General features: G+C 39.5%; 1 protein-coding gene across 13 annotated transcripts in view; it reads right to left on the bottom strand.

The window, feature by feature from the left end:
• Positions 1–4,778: 4,778 nt before the first annotated feature.
• NUBPL (NUBP iron-sulfur cluster assembly factor, mitochondrial) overlaps positions 4,779–22,607 on the bottom strand; it is a 122,034-nt gene continuing 104,205 nt past the window's right edge. For 6 of the 13 annotated variants that reach the window (XM_072864073.1, XM_072864076.1, XM_072864075.1 and 3 more), the window contains 2 exons: positions 19,353–19,435; positions 4,783–6,828 (listed from right to left, as the gene is read on the bottom strand). In XM_072864073.1, coding sequence (XP_072720174.1) covers positions 6,766–6,828; positions 19,353–19,435 — 146 coding nt within the window. In that variant the 3' untranslated portion in view covers positions 4,783–6,765. Of the gene's footprint in view, positions 6,829–19,352; positions 19,436–22,607 lie in introns of all 13 variants that reach the window. The other 7 variants (XM_072864083.1, XM_072864071.1, XM_072864081.1 and 4 more) reach the window with 4 other exon arrangements.

Below are 22,607 nucleotides of genomic sequence, written 5' to 3'. Positions count from 1 at the left end.
AATTCCTATTGCTTCCTGGCATGCGGTCATTCCAGGCAAATACTGGTACGTCATCCTTCTTCCCTCCTGTCACCTGCTACTGCAGATTCATATACAGGATTCTGTACGCAGTCACTATGGTGAATAATAATACTTAACTTGTCTGAGTCATATTTTTTGTGAAAATGGCAGACCTTTCAGCCAGTGGAAAGCAACCCATTTCAACAGCAGAGTTTGTCCAAATGTCTTTATTACTACTACTTCTTTAAAAACCATACTTAAAAAGTATAAAAATAGGAATATTTTAAATAAATTGCTCTAGCGTGTACTGTTTTCAATGCTCATGAGCTACAAGCTCTTAATAATTAAAACGCATTTTATCAGCAGTTTCATTCTGTATTAGTGAAGATATATTTCCCACCAGGGTAACAAAACCAACAACATTCACCGAGACAGCGATTACAATTTCCTATATTAATCCAACAGGGAAGAAGGCATTCAGCATCAAACAGGCCTGTCATTTCTTTCTCTAGAAGAATAACTTTCTAGATGCGTTACCAATAGTCAAGGAAGACTGCTTTACAAAAAGAGTTTTATTTACACTGTAGAGAAATTAAGCCAGAAGTGAAGTAGCAGTGTCTGTGTTAATAAGAAATGCATTTGTAAAACACGCATTTATAAAAAAGTGCAAACAAGCAACAAATTCACAGGCTTTCTAAAAGCTTAGCATATTAAGGCATTACAAAAGAGATGCCAGTAGTGCTGGCACTCACGAATAAATGTGGGTTTATTAGACTAAGTTTTCAAAGCCTGGATGCTTACGAGGCACATTTTCCCAGCCTTTTAACACTTGTTTTAAAAAGTAACTCTCCAAAATAGCCATTGGGTCCTATTATCCTGCAGGAGGAAGTGGAGAGTGTGAACCCAAACCTCCCTGACTCCATCTGAAATGTAATTAATTAGAGGCCTCAAGGTATCACAGACAAAAGCCTGTTTATATGGAAATTCCTCCTCTAAAAAGAGACATGTAGAAACTTCCTGATTCAGCAGATAAAACAACATGTAAACCCATCCTGGCCTGTCTGACCAGCCTACAGACACATCTCACGCCACCCTCAGAATGCTTACTGCAGACCAGGAAAGTGTTCAGGCTCCTGAACTTTTGTTCATTTTAACAGTTTCCCTTAATGAGATGTAAAAATTATTTGCAACATTTACACACCGGACAAACACTCCAAAATTAAATCTACAGAATATGGACTTGGCTTAATAAGATAGTTTCTCACCCTGCTTATTTGTCCCAAATATGCAGCCAAACTGGGCTTTAAAAATACATTATAGTATTTCTTCAATATTAATGGGAAAAAAAAAATTGCTGAAAGTACAAAGGTAAAAGTACTCCTAAGTACCATTAGAAAGTCATTATAAATAAGCTAACACTTTTCAGAAAAAGTAACCAGAAGCTCATAGTCTTAAAATAGACCTTGTTTAGTAACAGGAAGCATACATGGGGGAGGCAAGTGTGGGGAGTCTCCTGTCTTTCTCTCATAGAAAAGACAAAACCTCTGGACCACAGGAAATAACACAAGTTTTAGAAAAACCCAGTGGTATGAGTGAAAACACTTCAAATAAATCTGTAAGCCCTCAAAACGATGTTAAAGGACAACAGATGTTCTTCCCCCGCACTAGCTTGTTCGAAGACTCACGTACTCCCTAGGAGAATTCATTTATTTGCATTGATTAAAGTGGGTATTCAGATCCAGACTCATACAAATGGAGAAACTGAGAGGAATAGGTGCATAAGGAACGACAAGCTGTGCCTGTCCTCTTCTTGCTGAAAAAAAAAAAGCCTCCCTGAGTATGTGAAGATAATGGAAAAATACAGACCTTTGAATATCCCTTTTCTTCAGACTTAATATCTTTATAATGTAAAACAGAAGCCACAAAAAAGATAAGTCTTAAATTTAGGCTGAAAACTACTTTTAGAATGAATTTTCTCTTTTGCTGTGTTTTTGTGATATGTGCCTGAAATACTAGTGCCTTGGCTGATATGCTGCCAAAATAAAACATAATCATCATTATAACTCCTGCCATTATAAGCCAATTCTGAAATTAAATCAGCAATTCAGATTCATCTTATTGCCAAGCATCCTTAAGCAGGAGCCTTTCCCCCAACCATCTCTGCTAGGAAGCATTCCTGTTAAATAAAAATGACGACAACAATATAGGGCTAGATGTGGCCATGAAAAACTACAATGACACATGGGTATCAAAATCCAAAAGCAGAACCTCCCAGCCTTTTCTCAAGACTGTAAGCAGCTACAACAGCAGACATTATCCTAAGAATTGATTATTTTATTCACAGACTCGTTAGGTAAAAATCATCAATAAAGCTGGGAGCAAGAATCAAAGTACAGCCCAAGTCATTAGGCTAAAAAATAATTAGATGTGATTAGGACTATGTTCCTTATTTCATCCACAAGCCATACAGCTTTATCAGAAGAAGTGATGAATGCTCCTTGATGATCCTTAGCAAAGACTAAGCCATGTGGCTGCGGACCTCTCCTAAGTTTAGGACGTATGGATTTGAATCTTCTCAGCCAAAGCCAGGCGTAGAACAAGCTTCTTCCACCTTGGGCAAATACTGCAAACCTTGTGGAAAAGTAAGCATGGAGATCCTACCCCCACCAATGATACCTGGAAGGACAGGAGCAGTGCCTGTGACTTGGGTACTCGGGCCCGGAGCTCACGTGCCAGTCTTGGGGTTGGGGATGCTCTGACAGAAGCTTTGCACAGCTGGAGTAAGTACCAAAATCCCCTTTATATTGTCACACCGCATCTTTGGTGCCTTAGCCTTTGCAAATCAGTTCTGTAGCCCGCAGAGCCTCTCACAGCTCTTTAATCTTTCACCTAAGCAACAGAAGGGTTTTCCTTTCTTGTTGCTCTCCTGCTGTTATTCTCCCGCATACATTCTTGCACCTCAATATTACTGCAAGCTCAGTATTATTACAGCAGGGTCTCTGGGAACCTGGAGATATTCCCACTGGCATGAGATTCACCCCTTCTTTACTCCCTTTTTTCCCCCTCGATTGCAGCATTTGGTTTACGCTAGGAGGCCCAATAATAGCCTGAGCAAAGTTTACCAACAAACCAGTATGCAGCACCTGCCTCGGATCAAAGCCTGCTCTCATCAGCCCTAACTGCATCAGAAGCGGGAAAAACCCAACAGGGAGTCTGAGTAGATCCAGGTGTAAACCATGTACTTACTAAGGGAAAGATATTATAAAGATATCCTGCTGCATTGGATCCAAGTGAGTCCAACTAATTTGAAGCAAGTTCAGAATTACAGGAGTTTTTTGTTAATACACTAAAGATGACCTGCTTCTGCTGTTTTTCCTCTGCATTAATGTTATTTCATGACCGTGATCACCGATCAGAACAACTAAACTGGGTTGTAGTTTAAAATCAAATTAAATTAGTAGAGAAAAACTGATTTGCAAACTACTCTCCTCTCATCATTTCAAGTAACGATTAAAAATTATGTTGTTATTGTAAGAAATTTAACATTTGAAGGAATACACAGACCATAGTCTCAGTGGCTCAACAGTTCACAATGACCTGAACATCGCAGTAAAAAATTTATAGCAGAATACTTCACTGACAATTTTATACTCTTTGAGTTTCATTAAAATCCAAACTTGTGAAAGCCAGGAAATGCACTGTGTTAAGACACAGCCCATATGCTCCTCACCCAAAAAACAACAGGAATTATCTGCAAACACAACAACTGCGGTCACTATACAAAGGGCCGTGTCGTGAACGGGACAGCACATAACTCTGACAGTGATGCAAGGTGACCTGGGAAATCATGCTCCTAACAGACACGGGAGGTAACCTGGGACTTATATTCGCCTCTGTCCCCACTCCTGCCTGCTTGGCCCCGTGCCTCCCCAGCCTTCCTCTTTCTTTCTCTTCCTCTGTGGGATTTTGCAGCATGTAACTGCAGCTTACAGTGCTACAGACTTTAGTAATTCTGTGCTGGTAACCCACAATCACAGTAATTTTGCAGTAAGTCTCCATTGCTCCTGAGCAAAGAGCATCACCCAAACAGCTTAGGAAAGCCAGGTGCTATTGTTAGGATTAGCATTTTTAGAAAAAACATACTAGTACACTAGGAAATATCACAGAGATGAAAGTAAAATATTGGAGTTGAAAAGAGCAAACAACACTGTGTGTCAAGTCTATAATCTATATTTATAAACTATGGTTAAATGCCAGTGTCTCCTGCTCAACCACCGACTGATCCAACCACCACCATCCCCAATCCAATAATTTCTATCAGTGATTTTATGAACTACGATTTCAAATCTAGTATGTTGTCTAGAATTCATTAATATGTATTTAACAGTGTACTGTAAAATAAAAAAGATAAGAGTATGTGTTTCTATAACATTAAGTAGCACTAACACTGTGTCAATGCTCTTCAGTTCCTTTGCAGGAGCAGGGCTGGGAAACAGATACTTTTTCACTCATGAGAATGAGAAAAGTAAAGCAAATATGTTCTCATTTTAAATTTGGTTTGACCATTGCTATCCTTAAATGCAGAAATGTCCTACCTACTCAGTACAATTTTATATATATTTTTTTTTTTTTTTAAATGACTGAAAATTTTTAATCAGGTTTCACCTACTACGTTGTGCAATCCTTCCACTAAAATGTTAATTAAACATGAATTTTCAGATTGGCTTAGAAACTATATTTAATCATTATAACCAGTTTCTTGATAAAGGCATTCAAAATAGTTCTGCAGGTGAAAGATTCAACAGAGCAAAACCGCAGTACTTAATTAAAAGGAAAAAAAATGTAAAAAGGAGTAAAAATAAAAGGACATTTGAAAGCAAATTTCATCCCTCAACTAACCCAAGAAATAATGAGAAAGAAAAAAAGGGAAAACAAACAACCTTATATATGTATACTGATTGTTCACCAAGTCTCAACATGAACTGGGTGTCAGAGACATTATTTTTAACAGAATGAAAATAATAAATACCAAAGTTCAGAAAGTATCACAGTCTTTTGCCAAAAAACAGTCAGAAATCCCAGTTTTTCCACTGAAATTTATGATTATACTATGCGAAAACAATCACAGGATTACTTATAGACATACATATCAATGATTACAATATGTAAAGCAGAAGTGAATAAATATGTGTAGAGATAAAACTAAATTAAAAAAACAGGAAGTTATCAATAAAATATGAAATGGCAGAACACTAAGCCAGCTTTAATTTTTGTAAAATATATTAGACAACTGAAAGGAAGTGAATATTTGTGTCAATTCTACAGGCTTGGGATAATACACTACTGAAAAAGCTGAACACTGATATGAGATCTCATGGGGAGGGTGCAGGCAAGGAGGTTCAGAGATTCACTTGAAGCAAAAAAATCAACAGTTTTGGGCTATATAATTTACATGTTTACAAAATCACCTAAGCTTGAAATTCAACCCATAATTTGTGTCTAGCTTTCCCATGTAAATTCTAGGTACATATTACTTGAATATTCTTAACATAAATGTATACCAACTTTTTATGTTGTCTCATTTAAATAAGAAAAAACAACTACATCCAAAATTATGAATAATTATTTGGACGACAGGGAAAATCTTGGTCCCACAGAGTTCAACATCAGAACTCCCTAGTATGGTTAAATTCCCAGTATGGTACGGTTAAGATGTATGTTTAAGATACCCATACTTGACTGTGTAAATGAAAAAGCCTAAATGTCAACTCAGACATCTAATTGTAAATGGAAACTCATTCCCTGAAGGCATATTCTTCCACTTCCACACACCAACACAAAAATAAAGATCGCAGAAATACAGGGTAATGAAAAAACAAACCAGAAGGCCATGCAGTTTGAAGACCAAATTTTTCTTTACTTCAAAAATATATCTTTATATTCAAATTCCAAGTTGCTGCACTGTAATAGGAATATGCAATCATAAATTTAATTTATCTTGATCATTTACATCCCCTGGCAAACTGAGCTCAGGCACAACATCTGGTTTTCAGTGAAGACCTTGGTTACCTAGTCTTCTGTCTGAGTTCATTACAATGCAAAGCAGTCAAGAAATAAGCCTCAGGGTCATGTAATCCATTCTCCACTAAACTCTGAATTGCCTCATGATCGAACATTATCCAATAATGAATGGATTTGCTCATGATCCATCACAAGAACTCTCCAGAGTATACATGGAATTTTTTAAATTTTCTTTTAAGATGAATGCACAAAAGTATTGCAGTTACATAACTGAATTCGCTTCTTAAAATTTTGCAGAACTTAAGGTCAGCTTGGTTGTTAACCAAGTGAAAAGTTGAACCAAAATTGACAGAAATTAGAGTATGGCAAATGTCATTTCATAAGGAGGACTTATGCCTTGGCACCCCTCTCATCATTCTGCTTGGCTGAAGCAGCTGTTTTTCATTCTTGACCTTAAAACGGGACACATAAAAAACATACTTCATCCCTTCTTGCTTGATGATGTTACAATCCAGCAGTTAAATATTGTCTATCATCTTTTGCATACTTCAATCCATTTGGACATGGCCAAACAATGATTTGAAAAACAGTAAATACCACAATCACAGTTTAACCTCTGATAACTTAACTCCTAAAAAAGTTCTTAGAACTGAAATATGGCATCCACATAATTAGATAGCAGGACTCTTCTGCATTGGTCACACCAAAAGATCGCTTTTTTGGTAAGTTTCAGTGATAAACGCTTCAGGCAGGAGGAACTGGCAGTCGTCTTACTATTTCCATAGCTATCTTTAGATAGGCTTTAGCCTGTAAAAACAGAAACATATATTTAGCACCTTTCACTTTCCATAAAAAGGAATATTTTACATCTCATTAGGTATATGTTCTTTCACACACCTTCAAAGAAAAGAAAAATGTTACAATAAATGGGTTTGATTTAGCCAGTTTTATTTTCAGGGAAAATGATGCATTAATACATAAAATAAGTACAAGCATTATTTAAAATGCTGGGGGGGGTGTAAAATTTAACTTTGGTATTACTCTGAGAATAGGACTTGACTGAACAATCTGTCTTAAACAGCAAACAGAATCAATATTGTTCTGGAGGAGAAGTGTTGAGAAGGAAGGAGACTCTTTAGTCCCACAGATACTATTGATTATAAACTTCTCTCTCCCTGAAGACTGAGACGCACCATGCACAGGATTGAGATGGAGAATCAGAGAAAACGACGACATTCCCCGCCCCCAATTTTTTTTTATAGAATTAATTCATTACGGACTAGACTACACTACAGATTTTCCTATACAGACATTAAAATTCAAAGCATTTTCAAAACCAGACATCTTTCCAAAAGACTGAAGTGGGTATTGGAAAGAACTAACTCCGCAACACTAGAATCCATACAGCAAAATCTCTCTCTAACACCAACCTGTGGCATCTGGTCAGATACCATCAGCTGGAGGGCAGAAGAGCACAGAACTGTAAGACTATGGGGAGCGACTCAAATAAGCATACTTCTTTTAACATCTCTAAAAACGTGACACAGCTAGAACCATGATCAGTCTAACATCAAGTATTCATAAATTTAATGTCAAGGGACATGTATAAAAACACTGCCCAAGGTCCAACACAGAACAAACCACAAAATGAAGCCAAATAATTCCTGCACCAAGCTCAACAACTTGTAATTGAAATGGAACATGCCTTTTAGCACGGTCTCCCATCTTGATACAAAGATTTTCAACTAAAAGAGTGTCTTTGTGTGTATATATATATCTCTCTACCTATCTCTTGTACGTTGTTCCAGAGGTTGATTACTTCCATTGTTAAAAATGTACACCTTATCTATAATTTGAATTTGTCATGCTTCAATTTCCAGCTGGTGCATCATGTTCTGTGCTTGTCTAGTACAATAGAAAACTCCCCTGCTATTCAGCTTGCTACTACTCTATTAGATTGTAACCAAGCTACTTAATCTTCTTAAATAAGTCTGCATATGGAGCCCATATTGACAACCTTCCCTGTTTTACTAGAAAAAATCACCACAATATTCCCTACTGCACTGATCTCTCCTGGCTCCTGCAGCACTCTTAGATGGCTCTAACCTCGAGTTAGACCTCGAGCTGACAAATGCCTGAGACCAGAGCTTGAGGGGCAGGAAGGGAAGGTCAGTCTCTCAACTGGGCCCCTAGCACCAAATGTCACTGGTCTGAATCAGGTGGCAGCCTTTTGCAGGGCCAGGCACCCCCAACAAGGCAGACATCATGGTGGGAGTCTGTTATAGACCACCCAACCAGGATGAAGAGGAAGACGAAATATTCTATAAGCAGCTGGGAGAAGTCTCACAATCGCTAACCCTTGTTCTCATGGGGGACTTCAACTTACCAGATGTCTGCTAGAAATACAATACAGCAGAGAGGAAACAGCCTAGGAGGTTCCTGGAGTGTGTGGAAGAGAACTTCCTGACACAGCTGGTGAGTGAGCCAACTAGGGAAGGTGCCCTGCTGGACCTCTTGTTTGTGAACAGAGAAGGACTTGTGGGTGAAGTGATGGCTGGAGGCTGTCTTGGGCACAGCGATCACAAAATTATAAGAGTTTTTGATTCTTGGAGAAGTAAGGAGGGGGTCAGCAGAACTGCTGCCTTGACTTCCGGAGGGCAGACTTTGGCCTGGTTTAGGAGATTCGTTGACAGAGTCCCTTGGGAAGCAGTCCTGAAGGGCAAAGGAGCCCAGGAAGGCTGGACATTCATTCAAGAAAGAAATCTTAAAGGTGCAGGAGCAGGCTGTCCCCATGTGCCGAAAAATGAGCCGGCGGGGAAGACCACTGGCCTGGCTGAACAGAGAGCTTTGGCTGGAACTCAGGAGAAAAAGGAGAGTCTATGACCTTTGGTAGAAGGGGCAGGCAACTCAGGAGGACTATTAAGGTGTCGTGAGGTTACGCAGGGAGAAAATTAGAAGGGCCAAAGACCAACTAGAACTTAATCTGGCTACTGCCATAAAAGACAATAAAAAAATGTTTCTATAAATACATTAGCAACAAAAGGTTGGCTAAGGAAACTCTCCATCCTTTATTGGATGTGGGGGGAAACATAGTGACAAAGGATGAGGAAAAGGCTGAGGTACTTAATGCCTTCTTTGCCTCAGTCTTTTAATAGTAAGACCATTTGTCCCCCAGGTACCCAGCCCCCTGAGCTGGAAGACAGGGAGCAGAATGAAGCCCCCATAATCCAAATTAGCGACCTGCTACACCACTTACACACACACACAAGCCTATGGGGCTGGATGGGATCCACCCAAGGGTACTGAGGGAGCTGGCAGAAGTGCTCACCAAGCCACTTTCAATCCTTTATCAGCAGTCCTGGGTAACCGGGGAGGTCCCAGTTGACTGGAGGTTAGCAAATGTGACGCCCATCTACAAGAAGGGCCGGAAGGAGGATCCAGAGAACTACAGGCCTGTCAGTCTGACCTTGGTGCCGGGGAAGGTTATGGAGCAGATGATCTTGAGTGCCATCCCGTGGCACGTACAGGACAACCAGGTGCTCAGGCCCAGTCAGCATGGGTTCATGAAAGGCAGGTCCTGCCTTGACTAACCTGATCTCCTTCTATGACAAGGTGACCCGCTTAGTGGATGGGGGAAAGGCTGTGGATGTTGTCTACCTAGACTTCAGTAAAGCCTTTGACATGGTTTCCCACAGCATTCTCCTGGAGAAACTGGCTGCTCATGGCTTGGACGGGTGTACTCTTCGCTGGGTAAAGAACTGGCTGGATAGCCGGGCCCAAAGAGCTGTGGAGTGAATGGAGTTAAATCCAGTTGGCAGCCGGTCACAAGTGGTGTTCCCCAGGGCTCAGGATTGGGGCCAGTTCTGTTTAATGTCTTTATCAATGATCTGGACAACGGGATCAAGTGCACCCTCAGTAAGTTTGCAGATGACACCAAGTTGTGCGGGAGTGTTGATCTACTTGGGGGGAGGAAGGCTCTGCAGAGGGACCTGGACAGGCTGGATCGATGGGCCGAGGTCAATTGTATGAGGTTTAACAAGGCCAAGTGCAAGGTCCTGCACTTGGGCCACAACAACCCCATGCAACGCTACAGGCTTGGGGAAGAATGGCCGGAAAGCTGCCCAGCAGAAAAGGACCTGGGGGTGTTGGTCGATAGCTGGCTGAATATGAGCCAGCAGTGTGCCCAGGTGGCCAAGGAGGCCAACAGCATCCTGGCTTGTATCAGAAATAGTGTGGCCAGCAGGACTAGGGAAGTGATTGTCCCCCTGTACTCAGCACTGGTGAGGCCGCACCTCAAATACTGTGTTCAGTTTTGGGCCCCTCACTACAAGAGAGACATTGAGGTGCTGGAGCGTATCCAGAGAAGGGCAACGAAGCTGGTGAAGGGTCTAGAGCAGAAGTCTTATGAGGAGCGGCTGAGGGAACTGGGTTGTTTAGCCTGGGCTAAAGGAGGCTGAGGGGAGACCTTATCGCTCTCTACAACTACCTGAAAGAAGGTTGTAGCGAGGTGGGTGTCAGTCTCTTCTCCCAAGCAACAAGTGATAGGACAAGAGGAAATGGCTTAAGTTGGAAAGGCCAGGGGAAAAGGCCATGGAAAAGGCCAGGGGAGGTTTAGATTGGATATTAGGAAAAATTTCTTCACCAAAAGGGTTGTCAAGCATTGGAACAGGCTGCCCAGGGAAGTGGTTGAGTCACCATCCCTGGAGGTATTTAAAAGACATGTAGTTGTGGTGCTTAGGGACACGGTTTAGTGGTGGACTTGGCAGTGCTACGTTAATGGTTGGACCTGATGATCTTAAAGGTCTTTTCCAACCTAAATGTTTCTATGATTCTATGAACATGTCTCCTCTCTTCTCGGGTTTGCTCCTGGCTTGGAGGGTTTTCTTTTCTGGCACTCCCAGCCTCAGCACCTCATAGTATCAGTGCTCACATCACCTTAAAACTAAAGTCACGTAATTTTCTGAGTTTGTAAGGAATGCAGACACCAAACTAGAATTGTTTTCTCCCGTACATGTGACTGTGGCAAGAACTATAGAACTTAAGTCACAAGCATGAAATTCAAACTTGTCCTGTGGGTATAACTGCAGTGCAGTTGGGTAGCACAGCTGTGCCCATGTGCAACACCCACCACATTTAGCTATTAATTCCCTGGGTGGTCTAGCTACTCCCCAGCTAGCCACCTGCATAGATGAGATAATGGACCAACTTCAACTAAGGCAATTGACTGAAGTCAAGCTGCCTTTGCAGTTAAGTATTTGACTAATCAGTGTAGGAGCGCTCCAGGTGGGAATTTTGGACTATCTTGAAGAGTCCCGCAGGCAGTTCCCACTTTGCACAGATCAATTCATGTGTTTTAATGAGTCAATTAACAACCTGCATGGAAAATCTGGCCCCTTCTCGAGACTGCCCAGGCTGTTCCTGCTCCAGAGCTGACCAAATTGTACACAGAATTATAAATACACTGTAGAAATTGTTCCTGCAAGTGCAGAAATAGTAACATAGGACAGTGCTTTTGTACGAAGTTAAGATAGGACATGTTCTGTACATAAATCAAGATAATCAGCAGCAACGGATCATGCAGATGCTGTAGTAGTCATATAGGACCATGGACTAGCTGCATTGTTAAAACTGAGCCAAACAGCAGTTCAGGGAGTCTCATTTGATCCAGCCAAAGACACCATTGGCAAGGGTCCTTGGAACAAAGACTTCCGTAACCATCCAGACAGCAATCAGATATCCTGCTTGGGAGACTTGATTGCTTGTGTGTTACCCTATATCAAGATCCCAATAAACTAGAATTTTTTTTTTTCCCAAAAAAACACTGTTAATGAGTCTCCAGACTACAATTCCACAATGTACACTGACTCTCATTTGCCAAGTAGCTGATCTGTGACTTCGTAACAGGAGGTTCCTGGTGCAACTCTTTGTAGCCAGCATGCTAGTATTACCTAGCCCAAGTATTATCAACAATCAGTCTTACCTGCTAAGTATCCTTTTTTTGTTTTCCTAGACCACTATTTTATATGTTGAACAGAACAGTATCTCACACATGTCCTTACAGAACTCTACCAGTAACCTGGTTAGAGGTTACTGGTAGAGTAACCTCTGTAACCTCAAAAATCAACTGTTTTGAGCCTTAGTTTCCTATCTTTGAACAAATCATTCAGCTATGAGTGAGGACCTGTCTATCAGCAGTAACGTACATCGACATACGTGAAAGGTCTAAATGGAATCTCAGTGACTGTCAATACAGTTTTCATCACATAAAAACAACCCTACATGTACTGAATGTTTTCTCCTACTTGTGATCTTTTCAATGTTGCATCTGTAGACAGAGAGCACAGCTCAGTTCAGCTCTTTACTCCATTGTTACTAAGCAAAAGAAGATGGGTTGCAACTGAAAATGGAGAGGGTTTTTTATTTCCTTTTTGGGTGGAAAGCCAGAGGAGAAAAAGTAAACGATGAGTTCTTATTCATCACTCACAACCATTTTCATTTTAATAGGATAAAAGTGAACTTTATAGATCAGTTTTTCCCTTTATGGTTTGGAAGCTCTAAAGGAATGGTTTATAGACTGTCTTTCTGAAAGCATTTTTTTGCAAATGGACAACTTTAACAGCAACACATCAGTTAGCTGGAAGCCAAACATTCTCCCTGCTTCGAGAGGATAAAGGAGAAGTGCACAGGAAGACAGAATGCCCTAAAAACAGACCAGACTTGTTCATTACAAATGCTGCCTAGATGGAGTCTGAGAGCAGCATCAGGGAGGGCAGAGGCAGAGGTGGAAGGTGACGTTCAGAGAGTCGAAAGAGCTGGATAAATGGCTACGTGAGAGACTGTTCACCTCTCAAACACTGGTACAAACACTGCCAGAAAAGAGTGCAGCATCCTTTAAACCACAAACCTCCTTAGAACTGAAAGGGCATGGTAGATGATGAAGTGACTAATGACAGCATAGATCCTGGAGTAGGAAACTGAGAACTTGTAACGAAGTTCATCAGGAAAAGGACTGAAAAGTCCTACTTAGCCTAAATAATCAGAACACCTTGATTCATTATTCTGTCATGGGATAATAGACAAGGGGTAGATTTAAACTGCACGTCTTTTTATTAGCTCATCTAATTAAGCCCTATGGCAATCCTAGAGAAATGCGAGCCTTTCAGTTATGGCATTTCATTCTCCCTAAAAATCTTACCCATGAGGGAAGTACGCATCACTGCTAAGATTACTGCAAACGGACTTTACAGGTCATGGCTGACTCTGCCCTGTTTTCATGGATTGGATTGGATTGGCTTGACTTGCTAGTTTGCCTTTCACTGGAGTGCAGATCTTAGCCTACAAACAGCTCACTACAGTGGCTTCCAGTGTCTAGTGCAATGGCCACACAAATACAGAATACAATTTACCCATCAACAAAGTCAAAACAGGTAGTAGCTGATATCACATTCGTCTTCACCCAAAACCACTGCATGCAAACAACTTCAGACTAGCAACTCAGAAAAAGCTTACTGATCCAACTGCTTGCAGGCCAAGTACACCAGAGTGTAAATCCTGGTACTGGCATGGTTTCTAACTTCTATTTGTGATTAAAAGACTCCCAAGACTATTAAGATGCTTTATCCAGCCCAGCAATCCAAGGGAGAATCTATGCAAGTCCAACTGTCTGGAATATCAAATGCTGTGGATGCTCCTCTAACTGTAAAGAAGGATAAGGTATTCAAATCTGCTCAGCTGAGCTGTTAGGGGCTTACACTTTATTCATTGCTAAAGGAAACTAGCAACCATGAGCAATGAACAACTAATCAAATAGTGACTACCACAAGGACAAATACTAGACTTAGCTACCATCTGCATGAAAATAATGATAGGTGATAGCTTTTGTTCTTATTAGCACTCTCTTTTGCTCAACCACAGTCCATTTTCCCGTTCAATCAGATTTTTAAATAGCTTTAATTTTCATGGAAATTGCTTGTTACTTTGACACAACTCCAACCTTCAGTGCATGCCTGGAGCTGCCCTCCGATGTCTGTATTTTACTGTGGTCAACTCAGAAGGCACTAAAAGCATGATGATAAACACAGCTTCAAATGAGCTTCCACTTCAGATAAAAGCTTCATGTTACCCAGAGAAATTCTTCATTGCTGCAAAAGGCCCCGAGCCTTTCCCACTGTGTCCTCCTCTGGGCAGCTCTACCATAAGATTCTTCTTTGCATCTGTTGGCAACTCCTGCCAAACTGCAATGAAGTCTCAGCCCAGAAACGGGACTTAATGAGACGATAAAAGTCAATCCATAAATTACAACATGAAATGGAGGAGATGGGTAAGTAAACTGGATGCTTCCTGAATCTAATACCTCAAAAAAAATCCTTAATGCTCATGGGAAATTTCCTGTTAATCCTATGTATCAGCAGTTGCAAAAGCAAGCTGTCCTCTGAGGCAGGCTCAGCTGGGAAACACTGCTAGCCCCAAGGTGCCATTATGCATGTACATCACTCAGGTGCCATTACGTACATCAAAAAAGACACCCTGCCGAGAAAACATGGTTAAGTAGAACAGTGCAATTCAAATGCAATATAGTAACATCCTTCAAACAGACTATCCTACCACTCAGCATTTTCTTCAGCGGAGTGAAGCATAAATGAGGGTCTGATGATGCATTGTACTATCTACACCCTGAATGAAGGATTCGAACCTACACATTCCAAATGTTACTGTGATCATTCAAAGGAAGCCCTGACGATAAGGCATATTATAAGTCATATCATGCAGCCTTCTTCAGGGTATGCTGCTCTTTAAAAGATATCACACCCTGGGGAGACTACTCTTTAAATGGAATTATTGACGACAGCTAAACAACAGCAAACATTATTAGCTACCACTACTTCAATTCTTCTCCAACTATTTCTTGCAAGCTTTAAAAGGTTATACGTTTTTACCCACTCACACATCACCGTTTCATAGAGTTCTACAAAAAAAGTCTTTCTGAATACAAATTCCACCTGTCTCTTTGGATAATACCCAATCTAATTTAATTGAAAAGGGATTTTTAACCAGACTTACTTTCCTCTGTTACGTCAGACTGCTGATGCCTTGTGCCACTCCTTTCCACCTGACTGGGCTTTTGCTATCCCCTTATAGATCTGTGTGCAATTTACTGGCCTCAAAATCCTTCACCAATATATATGAGTATATGAAATCTGCAAGAGGGCTGAATACATTTCACATTGTTAAATGTGAACTAGACAGTTTGGAAAGAACCTCCCCAAAGAAGTATGTAGGGCTTGTATCATACACTGGTCTTTATCGTAAGCTGATAGGATGACATTAAGCATATTTTCCAGCCACAGGTCCTGGTTTCCTTGCCCCAGCACAAGTTTGGCTCTTCTCCTACCCAATTCCTCACCACACTGCATGTTGGTTTGTGCATACCTGCAAAAGGCTGTGCAATCTGGGGATCCAACAATCTAAGCTATATATGATTCACCTGGTTTGCTCCCTTTCATCTTCCCCTGCTTTCCCAATATATTCCACTTGATTTTTACAGAACAAGAGGGTGAACTCAAAGTATTTTTCCTTAATAGATTCCAAATGTTTTCCATAACAATATGCGGCAAGAAAACACTAAGGAACTAACTGACCATTATGTGTTTCCTGGAATTTGTTTTGTTTCCAAAAGCAGTCATCCTCTTTATACCTTCTGTCATGAGGGCTCACTATCTCTTTAATAATGGAGAAGGGGAAGAAGGTGAAATCTAAACCTCATTCTTTCATGACTTCTCTGCTGTCTTGAATACATTATCCCTGCTGAACCTTAGGTGTATCATCTCTCCTCCACAACTCTTTTTTTTTTTTTTTATCACCTCATTCCCAAGACAAGAAGATGAGAGACAACATCTACTGCTTTCCTCAGCCTCCAGCATGTCTCCTCCCTGAAATGTCTATTCCAACAAGACTCCCTAGCTTTTAGAAGGTGAATGAACACACTGGTAACAGCAAATGTATTTTGTACTTGCTTGAGCTGCTTCTTTGATCTTGAGACAGATGGGACTTTGGAGCTCAATGGTCACAGCTAGCCTGTCTGTTCTAGCAAAGTATTAACAAATCCACTATGCCATCAAGGCTGTGATACACCCAAAAGTTTCTAGTGGGAAGTCCTCACAAGATAACCACCAACTGTCCCATACTTCTCCAGGTTTTGTGCTCACAGATGGACGAGCTCTTAGGAACCTCTACTTACTTTTTCCCCCCAGTGTTGATGGAGAGCTCACTGGACATTTAAACAACTCGTTTGGTGGAAGAATGACTCCACTGCAATTAATCATGTTCTGTATCTCTTGCTGTGTTTCTAGCCCTCTTATCCACAAGTTTCAGGATGCCTCTTTCAAACACCTGTTTGCTGCTTGTTCCTTCTCATGATCCCTAGGAGGTTCCTCTACATCTGCGCAGGATCAATTCCACTTGGTTTCAGTGATTCCTCATTTGTTTTCCCTGTTCTACCTTCTTCCATACTGTTTTCCCTATTCCACCATTTTAGCAGTGTTCCTGATTTTCCTTTACTAGCCTTTGCTGTCTAGAGACTCTCCCCTATATTTGGATGAGCAAAAACCCGAAGCCCTAGTCAGCCAATCTACCTCCACAGCTTGATGGAGGAGGAAAATGCTCCCAAGACTCTCAATTATCTCCAGAAAGGTCTGGTAAGTCCTCACTGTTGATTAAAGTAAGAAATTATTAGCATCTTGTAGAGGATCTTAGATCACTCCCAATTGCTGCGGTCTGTCTGCTCTCTTTCTGTTAGACTAGCCCCTGCCACTTAGGCTAACACGTGAGTACAGTAATACTCCATTTGTACAGCACATAACAAAGTTTTGTCAATGAACTGTCTCAAGCTTCACCAGAAGAGAACTCCGGCCATTAAATCTTCACATCCTTTAGCTATATAGTCAGCCCTTTCCGTAAGTCGACGAGTCTTACGCATCTGTACCTTCCCTGAGGAAGAACTTCCTAAGTTCATACATGCACAATTCTACAAGTAATCTTTTTTTCTGGAAGGGTTGTTTTGGTTGTTAGTAATTTCCTTGCCAGTTGTGAAAAGGAAGCTTCCCTTTTACACCAACTACATCTAAGTTTTAAAATAACAAATTTAGACAAGTTTGCTGACACATTTTAAAATTCTAGTGTAGTCTGAGAGCTCTACTTCTATATATCAGCAAGGCAAGTTGAACCTCGTGACAGGTGTGCAAGCAAAAAAAGTATTAGCTAACATATTTTCGAAACACCCTTTATTCTAGTCTTGACAGAGCTTAGAAGGTGTGACAGCATGCTGGGTTTCTGAGAAGTCAATCACCATTCTTATTCCCCACTGTTTGAATTGGCTAGGTATTATTTCAGTTCTGTGATTCTGTATTGGATTTGTAAGTGTGTTCTAACAAAAACAGCACAGAATTTTGTATTAAAAAAACCCCGGTAAATTTAAGTGACAAGAGCAGAGATAATGTCAGCAGCTCTGCACACACTGCTCTCTATCTGAAAAATTGTGATTGTTCATGCATGAATAGCCACAATTTTAGTTTATTTGAGAAACATGGTGATGGGTGTCATGTATTAAAGATTAGAATCTGACCTTATATGACCTCACCCACCATCAGTTATGTGCTAAGATTTTAATTTTTCTTCTAAAATATAAAAGAACAACAATAATTTTCTCTGTCTTTAAAATGAGAAGGGATAAAGGGAAATTATTTTTCATTCTGTAGAGATTAGTGACATCTAAAAAAACCTCATTCTCTGAGGAGAATTATTATCTCCCAGACACAATAGCAGAGAAGAATATTAAAAGTTTACCCCAGAGTCACACATATTTGTCAATCTTTATTCCTCTTCATATTTAACTTAATTGCCACAAATGGTGCTTATAACCCCTCCTTTCATTACCAAGAACATAGTCCAAGGAGGAACAGATGGCAACACGACAGACTTTCTTGTCTTTTTTAATTTTCAAGATGCTATCCTACATGTCTGAATTTTTAGATTGATAATCCTGCAGGCTACAGACTCTTGATTATTATAGATTTCAGATACTGTGAGCTGTGAGCCTTCCATCTTGGTTTGCTCAGCTGTTTTGCTTCAACTTTGACCTAAGCCATGCACTTATTCAAACCTTCACACTGCTGATCAAACTTCCCAGATAGTTTCTATCGTATTGATTATAATGATTCCTTTTCACAAGGATCTAGGCTCAAGATCACTACAATATTCCACAGAGGGTCAGCATGGGCCTTGCCCAAGCCTAGCAGAAATATTGCATTCAATTAGAAATCAACATGCCATAGTGCTGCTGCTTCTCTTTCAAAACAAAATGATGTATGACAATTTTAAGACTGTCACTGTTCCTCCGGAATCCCAATCAGTATGTTAAAAACACTGGATTATCCTTTTTTTTTTCTTTTAAAAGACTGGGACGGAAAAACAATATTTCAGCATGTGCCTAGCAATCATGATATTAGAAAGGTTACCTTATTTGTACATTCTACCTTATCGCTAATTGATTCTACCATCTATTATCAGCATTAATCACTTTTTTTTTTTATGGTAACATCTAAGCAGCAGTCAAGAGTGAGGCTGTATCATGCCATATACTGTGCAAACCGAATCTGGCAGACAACACCCTGCCCTACAGAGCCTGGCAGACAAACTCCAGCAGAGGCACAAGAGAAAATACTAGCCAGGAAAATCTTATTCTATCAGTGTTAATGAAGTTTTATATGTGCAACTGCTTTTCTTTACAGACCTGCATATTTGACTCCCATCACCTCAACAACTCATATTTTCTTTTGGCAATAAAATGCTATGGTAAAGGCACAGAAAAATCCATTTCCTCTTGCGTGTAAATTGCTCCACTTCCTGCTCAAAACAATCCAGGTACTGACAATACGCAGGTTTTGTTCCAAACATCTTTTGACAGGACCCTTTGACAGTTTCCAGGTTCAACTACCAAAAGTTCAACTGACAGTTTTAGAGGACCTACATTAGCTGCAAGGTCTCATGAGGCTTGACACTGACCTTCCTCTTCTTGGCATGCCAGAACCTGGATCAAATCTTCGCTATTCTGAATGATTCAGACTAATTAAACAAAACCAAACCCACAGAAGCAGAACGGACAACCAGCATTCCAAAATGAAGGGCCTGAGTTACTTGATGATACTACCCTCTTTTACTTTATTTCCCTAAGTTACATTCAGATACACATTTCAAACAGCAATAACAAGAAGCACTCTCCATTCACTTTTGGAGGAGGGCTTTTTGTCGTTTTAAGTGCAGTGCACCAAACTTACAGCATCACTTTGAGGCTGTGAGATCACAACAGGCTGTCCTGAATCACACGTCTCCCGTATATTAACATGCAGTGGAATGTCTCCTGTATCAAAAATAGCAAGATACACACATGTGAAGACCTAATATATCTTAAATGTTTCATTAAAATAGCCCTAAAGCAACTCAAAATCAAATTCCAGTTCAGTATATTCTTTGAATTACTTAATCTCAAAAAATTAGCATTTAAAATTAAAATTGGCTGCAGCACAGTTTCTGTACAACCATAATGATGAATGCCAAACATTCTGGATTTTTCATTCTCTGAATAGGAAGGACTATGCTTCGTAGCTATTTATTAGAGAAGGCAGTTTGCTTTTTTGCCTTGAATACACAGAAAAACACAGGCTGAGATACAAATTATTTTGTGTACATAAAAAAAATTGCTTGACTGTTAGGCAAATGCTCATCATGCAACTTACTGCTCAGCCTCTCTCCTCATTGTGTATTCTTTTCAGTGCTGTTTTAAGATTTTAATCACTGTTCAAAGACTTCTTTGAATACTTAATTTCCAAATAATAGCATTTGTTATTGTCCCTATTAGGCCTTGGATCCAATTAAAAGGTAGACAACTATTCAGTTCATTCTTCTTTCCAATAGAAATCTTCTTTATATTCTGCTTTTATAACGAGCAGGGAACTGTCAGAGAGGAAAGGAATGCTCTAAAGGAGAATCAATTAGCAGCCCTATTCCATTCTGAAACATACTTTCTGAAATACAGTTTTTCAGCACTAAAGAAAACTTGAAGTTCCCATGTTTAGTTCATTGCTACATAGATAATTATGAAGTGAATTGAAGACCAACTTTCTTTTAACAGAAGATACAGCTACATTTTACATCATGGATGGATGTAGACAGAACAGCCTACCTTAGTTCAATCTTGACTGGTCTCAGAAACTGTATCAGTTTAATTCATACACTTTAGCAATATTTATTTAACCCAAACCAAGGCCAGTGTAAATTACTGAAGTTCAATGTAGTCAGAAAAATAAACATTAAAAAAACTGTATGAAAATTGACACAGCTTAAGAGATTAAAAAAACAGAACCGAAAGCAAGCAGGAACACGAACAAAAAAACAAACAAATAGCAAAGACAAAAGCTGTGGCTCCATGATTAGTGAGCTGAATCTCTGAAGAACTTAAATTTATTATTTATGATTATTACAGCCCATTTCCTTCAAATTTAAGTGTTTCTTATTTGTTTCAATCATGAATAAATTTCTTTAGGCATAAAAGTCTGTTCATATATTCATTACAAATATTCATATATTTAGGGGGTCCTTTGAAAGTTTTTTTAACCTTAAACGTTCTTAATAGAATAACAATAACTTCATACATCTCCCAGAAGTTAGTTCCTACCATTATTCTATGCAGAGACTAATCTTCACTTTTTTTCCCACGGATGTTTTGTTAATGAAAAAATACTTCTTCACTATCAGCTTAATAACAATCTCAGAGAATTACAAAAATAACCACCCTACTACAAAATGGCAGCCTCTCTCTTTTCTTCCTCATACTTACAAAGATGTGCTGGTACTGCAGGAGCATAACAGGACTTGTATGAGCAAAAGTGCAAGTCAGAAGACAAAGCAAAATGCAATCTTCATTTAAAAAAAAAATCAAAACGTTATAAATTAAGCAGAAGCATAAAGACAGCAAAAGCATCTGCACAGCTGTTTGGGTGATAAAGGTTTGAGGAAGATTAAGGTTTTGCACTATTCCTCACTACAGAATGTGATGGGAACTTGCCATTGTATGTTTTTCTGATAGTAACAATTATCAGAATTTTCTGATATTTTGATTTTTCTAATTTTCTGATACTAACTGACTGCAAAGAAAGGGTAAGTGCTGAGAATAATTTGAATTTATTGTAGGAAGTAAAAACAAAAAGAATTTTAAAAATCTGAGAGTCATTGTTGCTGGTTCTATTAGCAGATACAGTTTAAAAAGTTAGGAAATGCAAAGGCCAGGATGGAGTGTACAGAAATTATTATCTTAGTATCATGTATATCAATGGTATAGCTTTCTGGTCACAGTTATGGTCATCAAACTTCAAAAAAAAGAAAGCAAAATAGGGGAATTTCAGAGACAGGGAGAGAAACAATCAGCAGCACAAAGTCTTTCTCACAAACTTTGGCACATTTTAGGGAACAATAAAAAGATGAGACTATCAAAAGTATATGAAATAATGAACTACACTCAAAGGCGTACTGGCAACTGCTAATTGTCTTCCGTCATAAACAAAAATAAAGGAGGCATTCAGTAATATTAAAGGCAGCTGATTCTGAGCAAATAAAAGGAAAATGCTTTTCTATCCTGCACATTGTGAGCTTGCAGAATTTGTTAGAAGTTATCATGGAAACTAAAACCTTGTCAGGTTTCATGAGAGGACTAGGTGCTTAGTTGAACAAACAGAACAGCCACAGATGTTGCAAAATACCACCAAAATAATTTTAGAAATACTAATTTCAAATATATACATTTTATATATATATAAAAATAAGTTCTCAAGGCTTCTGGGCAGAATTCAAACGACATTGGGATAAAACTTCCATTTGGGATAGATTAACGTAAAATCGGTAAGCAGTAATTCCTATAATAACATGTGGTATTATTATATAATGGTCATCCCTGGAAGGAGGAGCATACTAATCAGATCAAGTACTGTGTAATTCTAAATTTAACCCTAGGGGCATTATTCTTAGTCTGGTCTTCCACTGACAGTTTGAAGGTAAACTTCACTGGTTTTCTTCATACATCTCATTCCTGCCCTGCTAAACCTTTAAATCTCTCATATCACTCCTAATGAAATACAATCACAATCAGTTCTGCCCTCTTAGGGAATAATAAAAACCATCTCTGGGACCAATGGCATGGCACATCATTTGTGCCTGTGTATCTAAATGCATGTTTGATTCAACTGCTTGCAGAGGATTTGCATCCATCCACATAACCCAGGGCTGTAGAAGTCCCCCTGGGCTCTGATCACAACTCATTATATATTCAGAAAACCAAAAGATAACCCAAAAGCATGTCTTTAATTATGTGCTGCCTTGCTATCTTAAGTTTATGTCAGACCTTGATGTTTCTGTGTTGATCTTTCTAAGTGAGCTTCCTGGTTCTTTTTAATGAATTAGCTATGGAAAATCATTGAGATAATTATAGTAATACATGGAAACACATCATTAGCACATGCAATTATCCCATTTACCAACTT

This window comes from Ciconia boyciana, chromosome 6 (genome assembly GCF_034638445.1).
Source record: "Ciconia boyciana chromosome 6, ASM3463844v1, whole genome shotgun sequence".
In the NCBI taxonomy this organism is placed as follows: Eukaryota; Metazoa; Chordata; class Aves; order Ciconiiformes; family Ciconiidae; genus Ciconia; species Ciconia boyciana.
Note: the sequence above shows the minus strand (reverse complement) of the source record. Positions and strands in the feature narration are given on the sequence as shown.